This window comes from Dermacentor albipictus, chromosome 7, assembly GCF_038994185.2.
Source record: "Dermacentor albipictus isolate Rhodes 1998 colony chromosome 7, USDA_Dalb.pri_finalv2, whole genome shotgun sequence".
Lineage (NCBI taxonomy): Eukaryota > Metazoa > Arthropoda > Arachnida > Ixodida > Ixodidae > Dermacentor > Dermacentor albipictus.
This window is the reverse complement of record NC_091827.1, coordinates 79,361,370-79,371,393: the sequence shown is the minus strand read 5'-3', so window position 1 is coordinate 79,371,393 and position 10,024 is coordinate 79,361,370. Positions and strand designations below refer to the sequence as shown.

The 10,024-nt window shown below is 43.6% G+C and overlaps 1 protein-coding gene across 1 annotated transcript in view; it reads left to right on the top strand.

Moving 5' to 3' along the window:
* Nucleotides 1-4,311: 4,311 nt before the first annotated feature.
* Nucleotides 4,312-10,024, top strand: part of LOC135899052 (protein obstructor-E-like) — a 30,509-nt gene continuing 24,796 nt past the window's right edge. The window contains exon 1 of the mRNA XM_065428298.2: nucleotides 4,312-4,468. Coding sequence (XP_065284370.1) covers nucleotides 4,423-4,468 — 46 coding nt within the window. The 5' untranslated portion in view covers nucleotides 4,312-4,422. The remainder of the gene's footprint in view (nucleotides 4,469-10,024) is intronic.

Genomic DNA, 10,024 nt, shown 5'->3' with positions numbered 1-10,024 from the left:
ACAAAAGACAAAAAAAAACCCAGACACACAAAAAAAACATGAGTTGAAAGTGACTTGAGTAGCATAGTAGCAATACGTCGAGTAATTTTGGAATAGTTAAGATGGTGACGAGGAGTCTGCGGTGTAAGGTATGGGTGTCGTTACGGCGGCATCCAGAAATGGTGATACTCTGGGTTGGGGCGACAAAAAAGGCATATTGACTTCGGAATGTGTTGTCGAGGTGGTTTCAAGAAAAACATAGATTAAAAAAAGGGGGGAGAGGGAAGGGAGAGGGTGAGGGGGGCCGAAACCGGAATAACAAACAGGAGGGTGACGCGCGCAGAAGCGGGCGGGGGCAAGTGTACATGGAAGAAGGAGATCGTACAGTTGGTATCGACGTAAAAACCTGAAAGAGTACATTGAATTGAGTCGCAGGCAGGAAAAAATTTTTGTGAAATGGAAGAGTAGGTCAGGTTAAGAATTAAAGTTGGCTGGTAGCCTAATGTGTTTTGTGTATTGGTTGATGATATGAGAGTTTGATATTTAAGTTACAGCTTTTAAAGATTCTAAGTTGCCGCGTGCCAATATAATTCCTGTCGGGTGTAGGCAATTAAACTTGTGTATGAGGTATGATTCCGTATACTTCCTTTCGCAAGGGGAACGGAAATTTGTTTGTAGTATATAGAGCCGTGCTTTGTCAAACATATGACCATGTTCATTAAAGTGGCTTGCTACTGCTTTCGGTAAATTGTGTTTTGTGTCCGCGCGGTGACCATTGACTCTTGTATTAATTTGTTGTCCAGTCTCACCTATGTATTGTTTGCTACAAGCGGCGCATTCTAGACAGTAGACTACGTTGCTTGATGTGCAGGTGAAAGCCGAAGTTATCTTGTGTGTGTAATTCGACGCTGTACTTTTTACTGTAGTAGCGCCGAGGATGACGAGGCCGCCTTTGACGAAGATAGGTCCTCCTATCGAAACGTTGGCCAGCCTGTCTGAGGCACCTTATCCCTGTTTACAAACTTTATACTTCGGTAAAATTAGTAATTTGTTTTTAAGTTTGAGCGTTGTAAGGCGATACTACGGTTTAATCCGGAATGGCTGACTTAGCACCAGCGCCGCAGGTGCGCTAAAGTCTGGCGGACATACCTTTAGCTTTTGGGATTCGTGTACGTCCAATGTGCCTTTAGACACAGCGATTACCAAATGGGGCATTCGCGCCCACTGATTCACCTGGTTCACCGTACCGGCAGCCACAGTCCGAGCGTGCACAAACTCTACCGCACTCCGCAATGCAGGCACCCCTAGGGACATGCGCATACAACATGAGCAGGGAAACTGATCCTATTTGCCTAGACAAAGTCAGATATTCAAGGCGGAAAGGCCCGCACATTTTCTCTCCCACACCCTCTCTTATCCACGCCTGCGCAAAAACGTCTGGCTGCTCCAGAAGTGTCACGCCCAGCTGTATTTACTAGTAATTGTAAAGTTGGCGCCGGGAAACCTCCTTTGTCGCCATCTGTACATAAAGTAGCAATACTCGGCGCTAGAAGTGTGCGCCGAGAAGCCGGCGCGCTGCCGCTGCCGCCATTGTTTCTTGATTGCGAGGTGGGCGCGCCATATTAAATAGGGAAAAAGATTTCCGGTTTCGTTTGATATTTTTTGTTGTCTTGCCTAATTCTTTTGCCTGTCTCAGGCATAGAATCATGTTGAACAAGGGAGCAATGAAGCAACATAATACAAACAAAAGTAGAGGTGCTCTCCACGCTTCTGCGTATGCGTGTCGCCATGAGTCATCACAACGTGGAATTCCGAAACTTCTCCTTCGAAAGCACAGTATGGCGCAACGAGAAAAAAACAGCAGCCTCGGAAAGTCGGAATCACGGCTTGAGTAGTACACTCTAGCCTGAGGGTCATAGACACTGTAGTTGCGAGTAGAATCGACGATATGTATGAAAGCTGCATCAACGAGAGAAATACAACGTGTAAAATGATAGAAATTTCTCGCCCCGATGTGTTTAAGATGCCAGTTAGCAGTTTTCGCATTAATCTGGCCGTTGCATTCGACGAAGTTTTCCTACATTTCCACATATAAAATATATTTTTACCTATCTACTGCATTGTGTTGTTTCGTTGAAACATTCCTATAAGAAATGAATGCAACTGCCACCGATAGCAGCACTGAACTATAAAATAGTTTCGACGTGCAGGTTCAAAAAGAATTAATATTTTTTCTTGGAAATAATTGTGCATCCGAGCAATGCCTGCATTTCCACTATTAGACACTTTGTTCATTCAAGCTGTGGACGATGTGTTAAGAAATTGAGCCAATTTCTTTTTTACCGCATCATAACATATCTCAGCTGAAAAAAAAAATTCACCTGCTGCAGAAAAAGTAAGTACTTTGATTGTTTTTTCTTCAGCAAAAAGGACGTTACGAGAAAACTTAGAAAAACAAAATGTGATTAACACTCAGAACTTATTTCAATTATTGTGCAGTCGGGAACGTGCGTTGTAATATCTGCTGGTTGGTTGACAGGTGTACTTTGTTTTCACGTAACGCATATCTTATAAACAAAATCTAATTCAGAAAAAGTGGAAGCAAAGTTAACACACTTAGAATCACGTGCGACGGTGGTGGCTTAGCAATTCTAGACGAATTTACTGACTCTTTCTTCAAGGAAAAAATCTCATATGAACCGAGGCATATCAAAAAAGGAAACAACTGCGACTTCAACGCAAGAAACAGCAAGGCTCTGCATATTGGTGGAAGAAGTAATATACCAACACACTCTACAGAGCCGCTTTTAAATGAGTGCCCATTTTTTTTTATATTTCCGCGGAAAAGCGAAAGACTTACAAAACGTGTTGCATTTCTCTCACTTTCAACACCTCTGCATTCGGTCCTGTCAGCCCTTAATATGAAAACGCCAGAATTTCAATCAGTTTAGCAAAGAATGATGTAGCGGAACGGTTTTTTTTAAGTTTGTGGTTGCGGCGACTGGCCGCGATATTCACTTTCAAACTTCGTCGCACTTTTTGTGTCAGGAGATTTGAATCTCATATGATAGCATATCATACTTTACTGCGCTCTCAGCGTACTTGGTTTCCAAGTTGCCCGGATTAAGCGTAAAAATGTGATCATTAGTGCTCGAAATTGGGTCCCACTTTCAAGATTTCACAAAAATGTGGATTCATTGAAATGCAAATGTCTCCGAGTTTGCTAAATAAACAACTTCTGTGCAACGGACCAGACAATCTAATTAACGAAATCGCGTTAATTGCTCTTCTAAGGTTTGTTATTAGCGCCAAGGTATGCCCGACTCGCAAGGAGTCTTCTGCAAGAACGCCACCTTCGGTAACCTAACAGCGTTCTTTTTTAATGTGAAATGTAAAAACCATTCCACACATAAGAAATGATAGCATCAAAAAGAACTTCAAGTGCGGTTTAATTACAGCATGCTCATAGTAGAGTGCTGGTGGTGAGTGGGGGAAAGAAAGTTCAAAGCGAGTCCCTCAAGGCCGTACGATCAGGCCAGTGGAAATTTTTTTCGATCTGCGCCTGGTGTGTAAAAGCTAGAATATTTTTTTAAACACTGATACAACGGATCTATAAAACTTATCAATCTTTTATTTACGCAACCAAGATGCGATTTTGCGGACTGCGGTATGATTAGGACCACCCTAAATTCTTTAGCCTGCACCTAAATCAATGCTTAGGATCATGTTCGCCTTTCGCTCTTATAAAAATACAGCCCCCGTAATCCCGCGATCTTGCGCTCAGGAACGCAACTCCGTACCCACTAAGCCACGAAGGCGGGTAAAACGTAAGTTGAAGCAACAAAAAAGCCCTCACGTCGCATTGAAAGGACTAACCACGTGGAGAATGTTTTCGTTTCTTTGGCTAATACCGTAATACCTGAATATCATCACTTGTCTCCATACTGCAGCCCTGTGACCCGATTGTCATTCGAAACCATTGTTTCGGGCACGAATGCAATGAATGTGCACAGTTAGTCAACTGAATAAATGCTATGAGCGGTAGGCCAAACTATCAACGGGCGCGAGAATAAACTGTGGGCGTTCAGCTTACTTAGTGTTTCATAGTTCGTGCTCACCTAAGTGCCTCACGTTGCTGCATTACTAGAGCGCTGCTCATAACCTGATAACATACTACGAGGTTTCAGGATCAGAAACGCCATGCGAGTGGGCTGGTTCTGTCGAAGGGCAAGTGTAAATGGAAGGAGCACTCGAATGAACCGAGTCAGCGAGCAGCAGCATAGCGGTCTCGAGAATGGGGGTTAGCGCGGCGACAACCAGGTGAACCGGTCCTCGCGGCGCGCCACTTTCTCCTCCTCCTCGGGGGGAGGAGAAAAAAAAACGGAGCAACTGCGTCGTGGTAGTCGGCCTACGGAGACCGTCGATAACTGAGACCGAACGACGATGATCAGCCCTGTCGTGGTCTTCGTGGCCCTCGCGTCATTCGCCGGTGAGTGGTCATTCTATGTCAGAGTACAGATAGTTTTCACGTGACGTCATCGTGGTAGCCATGTTCGGGCACTCGCACGTCGAGAAGTAGCGTAGACTGGAAAAAGAACAGCGCTATAACACGACAGGTGCGTCTTGAGCCGAGTGATGAATTTGTCACAGTGATTACCCGGGGAAAATGTTCACAGTGAACAAAGTAAAACGATGTACGCGTGATGATAAGGGGAAATGACGCCATCGCTGCCTGCATGTTTGGGTACTAGCTTTAAGAGAAGTGGTGTCCGTGACATCACATGAAAACTATCTGCAACCCGTGTTTGTGAAATCAATCAATCAACCAATATTTATTTCTTCGAGAAAATCTTCAAGTTCTTCACGGCTAAAAGCTGCTCTAGGCAGCTTCACTGCGTTCCTGAGAACCCTAACAATGACAGAAGCGACGTTCCCTGTACAATTACAAAGCCAAGAACATGTACAGAAAAACATGTCCTAATTAAAATGGCTGTTGGTGCTTGCTAAGACAACAAATATACTATACGAACTAAACGAAATATTTAACATACTATAAATAAGCTCATAGTTTTAATGTACGAAGTCTAAATGGACAAAAATATATGTAATTCAAAATTCTATTTGCTCACTCTCTGCCTGGTACAAGCCCATTTCAATCACTTGGCGTACCAACCGTCTATGAACTACTCACATGTAACGCTCACTCTTTAAGGGAAAAATCTGCACTAACTAAGGGCGACTAAGTGTCCTAGAGAACAGATACCTTAATAGACGACCCATATAAGAGGGAAGCGCCTCGCCGAGCACAATGATAGCGCAAGCGCGGTTTGATACACATGTTCCCTTAGTTGTTGCCCGTCATTGAGGCACTGGCACTGACGTCACTCATAGATGAGCATCTACTAAGGAAGTGACAGTTGCGCTACTTCCGTGTTCAGTTTCCTTTCTGTTCTTTATTGTGTGACAGTGGCGAGAGTTTTCTAAGCTGTAAAAAATAACGGCACTACATTTCCTTTTATTTTTTGAATTTCGGCAAACAGTTGCGAGCTCCCAGACCACGGCACGCGATTTGTCGTGCGGTAATTTTTGTGTTTCGGAGGCTTCTTGTTTAGGCTTGCAAAAAAAAAAAGACCTTATGCGGCAAGCATGTATTGAAAACGAAAAAGTTGGATTGGCAATTTTTCAATTAGGTCTACAATTTTTTACCTTAAACACCTTTGTTCCCTGCAAAATTTTTATTGAAGATGGCCACTTATTAAGAACTCATTGCGTAATTAGTCAAAATACAAGCCCAGAGTGACTTCGTCCAAGCGACGGCAGACAACATTGCGTTATTTTCTGCACGGCGACGTGTCATATTGTTTGAAGCTTGGCAATAGTTGCCCCCCCGTAAAACCCGTCCTACAAATATCCTCAAATATCTCTGACGATAGAGAAATCAACCTAAGTGCACCTGGATAGCAACGCCAAACCAGGGAAAGTAGGCAAAGAAAGCATCGCTGCAATACACAGGCTAAAAAAAAAATAACATATTAGTAGCATAAACAGTTTGCTGCTGGTTTGCAGGGATGTCACGAATCTATCGACAACAAAATGGTCAAGTTTAATGAGCGATAGTTTTAGCAGTAGGAGTTCTTTAAGTGTTTTATCAAGGGCTTTTCGCAAGTCGTCGACCGAGATATCTACGGCAATACAAGAGCTATTCTGTAACATGAGCTATCAATTGGAGTGTCACAGGACACACCAATACGCAAGCCTTGTTAATTTACATAATAAAGAGGACACGTATCAAATTTATCTTCCTAGGAGTAAATGACATGCTCCATTACAGCGGAACATACGCTGGTGGAGGAGGTAGGACTAACCATTTAGATGAACACGTGGAACCTTTCTATGGAACGTAACCACTTTGACCACCTTTTATTTCTTGGGAAACATGCCAGATTAAATATACTGCTGCACTATATAGGGTACTTTTATTTACCGTTAACACAATCTTTTTTAATTGACCCGTCACATGTACCATAATTTTACTTCTGCTATATCAGTTCCAGGGGCGAACGTTATTTGCCGTAGAAAGCAAAGTGAAGGCATGAATTTTTACCAATGCTTCAACAATTAACTTTATAGAATAATTACCTTACGTCACATATGGGGGATTATGCTAGCTCAGACACTGGAAAACTATGGCTCATTTAAATGAGCCCCTCTACTTTGGCTGAAGGGCCCTTTGCGAAAAGTAGTTTCGCTGGTGACAGGCGCCATGACACCGTCTCCTTTATATATATTCAGTGAGCACCGCCGCTAAGCAAAATACAGTGCATGTTTAGGCTGTAGCTGACAAAATGCAAAAAAACAAGTGTGCATCTGGTCAATGCAAAACAAAACAAACAAAAAAACTCGATGGCCGCAGAAACATGCAGACAAAGATGCCTGAGAAATACGACGATGTAACAGTGGCGACGTCTGCGACGGGCCCAGTTGCGTGCGTGACTTCTAAGTTTCACTGCAATAAAAAAGTTCACTGCGAGACATACTCCGCATCTGCGGACTATCATAGACATTTTTGGAAGCAATAAAGTCTTTATAGTACAACATATATTGTAGCAGAACGTCCGTGTTGTTGTGTATTGGGTATAGGGGCCGGGGTTTTCTTGACTGCAACCTGATTGCAGTAGTACTTTAAAGGCATACTTAAGGCAACGACTAAGTCGACGTGAAGTATTTAAATACTATTCTAGAAACATCACACCCACCGTGGTTGCTCAGTGGCTATGGTGTTAGCCTGCTGAGCACGAGGTCACGGGATCGAATCCCGGCCACGGCGGCCGCATTACGATGAGGGCGAAATGCGACAACACCCATGTACTTAGATTTAGGTGCACGTTAAAGAACGTGGACCTAAACGTCCACGTTCGGCAGACATGGTGCCCGGCAGACAGCGCTACAGTTTTTTGCGCAAAACGAAAACGCGTGACCATGGAGAAACCGAGCCAGGACAGAGCGGTGGATTCACCGTTACAGCTCCTTTTGGTTAAGTAGCTTGGACGTTTCGAGCATCGCGCGACATCGCATCGCATCACATCTTATTTTATTTTATTTTTAACAATTGTGTTTTACGCGGCAAAACCACTTTCTGATTATGAGGCACACAGTAGTGGGGCACTGCGGAAATATCGACCACCTGGGGTTCTTTAATGTTCACCTAAATCTAATTGCGTAGGCGTTTTCGCATTTCGCCCCCATCGAAATTCGGCCGCCGTGGCTGGGATTCAGGCCCGCGACCTCGTACTTAGCAGCTCAACATCATAGTCACTAAGAAACCATGTCGGGGTGCGACGTCACATGGACGTGGAATTCTCTTCTACTCGTAGTTTGTACGAGTTTCCCGAGACCGTAAAAGCGGTGCTGCCCTACGCGAAAATGAAGCTACTGGAACACCGAAGCGCAGACGGGGCCGAGTTGAGCAAAAACGAAACGTTTTGTCCACCCGTGTTGTTATCAATGGTTACGTCAATGAGGTCTCTCTTCTAAAAAATATATATAGGACTGACAAACTAGCGTTTTCATCGAACTCTAAGTGCAATCGAATTATTCTTTTTAAAGCGAGTGGTTAACTACCAGTGACAGAATTTAAACGAGCAGTGCCTTCGTCATGGGGCAAGTATTTGATTGTCGTGGAGGAGTCTCTAGTGGTGTCTGGCATTTACCTCTATTTCTCCATTACTAAAACTCTATTCGCGATAATATTGACGTCCTAAAGGTTCTCAAGTAATAATCTATGACTTTTTGCTGGACTTAACATTTGGCTTCAGTGTCTCTTTAAGAATGGCACGAGTAGAAATAAAATTATAGCAGTGTAACACCACTCGCGCAGCAGCGCCACCAGTACCCTGTATAGGCTATACGGCGGCTAAAGAGGCCATAGGAAATTTTTATCTGCGCAAAACGCGCAGACCGCATGAAGCTGGATGAATGAGTTCGACATGATGGCAAGCCCACTGAAAAGGGACGCCCTCCTGTTGATCATATTAGTGCGTCGCTATGACGTCGTCGTTGACTAGGTAATGCCGAAACATCCAGGCCAATCGAGCGTTGTCGGCAGCTGTGCGGTAGCGATCAGCACCAGGTAGCGTGCCCTTGGATCTGGCTGGTTGAGGGCAGGTGCTGCCGAACGCGGTTGGCGGCGCGCAGGCATTCTTCGGCTGCACAAGGCAGACCTAGGAAGGACGCCCACCTCAATTGGCATTCAACTCACGCGCGAAAGCTTCCTTGTGATGGTGCGATGCATGGCGGTGCGCCATGCGCTAAAACGCGATGCCGAAGCTAGTTACCACTTTAAAAGGCATCTCCGGCTGTTCATGTGTATGAATTCTAGGGCTATTTTCCTCAGAACTCGGTCCATCCGTCCGTCGGTCTGCCTCTCACGCGTGACAGGATACATAGATATACTTGGGGTCCTGTAGGTGTATATAAGAGACTGCCTTATGAATACGCATTGCTACTGAAATTTATTGTAGGCGCTACGGTAATTAGTGTAACAGGCTAATAAGAAGAATCAAGATGTATTTAATTAAGGCTAAAAAGTCTATCTGACACTAATGAAGCACAACGTAGCATATTGTAGTATAATTGGGTACTCAAAAAAACTATTCGTAATGAATCACTACGAGGCTAATAAAGTTATTTAGGTTGGATTGATTATTCTGAGAAAGAGCAGTTGGGGTGCATTAATCAGGAATAGACACGTATTAGTGTGGGCATTTAAGAATATTTAACGATTAGCGTTAAAATGGTTAATGGTAATCACGATTAGTTAGCTTCATTAGGATGACTTAGGCCAAATTATAATTTATTACGATGAAGTAAGTAAGCCTAAACTGGTCTCTGTATAAGTAATGAAGGGTAATCTCCTGCTTAAATTACTGGTTTAGCAGAGGCCTTTGATGGGAGCTTTATATGTCCAGCGAACGCACTTCTCCGAGCAAATGTGAGTAACAGGTCGCAGAATCAGGGAAAGCCAGCGACGTTGTCATCCAAGGTTGCAAACTTGCCACTGTTTTTTGATAAGCAGTATATTAAACACCAGAAGTATGAGTATCCTGCGAAGTAGTGCACATGATGAAATTAATCAAGCGCCATGACAATCATTTGATGGTACATAAGAATAGCGAGGCTAACTAAAATACAGTAAAATTATTTACATTCTGAATAGTAACTAACGTTACAGAAAATATTTCCGACTAATTAGGTTTATGAATAAGCTAATTATTCGTAGGGTTTTTTAGGTCATTGCAATACTTCCAAAACATTGCATCATCTTCGACACAGCGCGTCGTGGTGTGCGTAGCCAGGCAACTCAATCACTGATTTCTTGCATGTATGCAACATGACGACTGGAAATAGTGATCTAACCAGCGCAAACTAGACGCAGAACACAGAAAGAAGCGACGAAAAGCATGGATTTTTAGGTGGTGTTTAGTTGAAAGACGCAAAAACATATTACCAGGCGCAAAGTAGATGCTTAGTGAAGCGCTGTCATCTA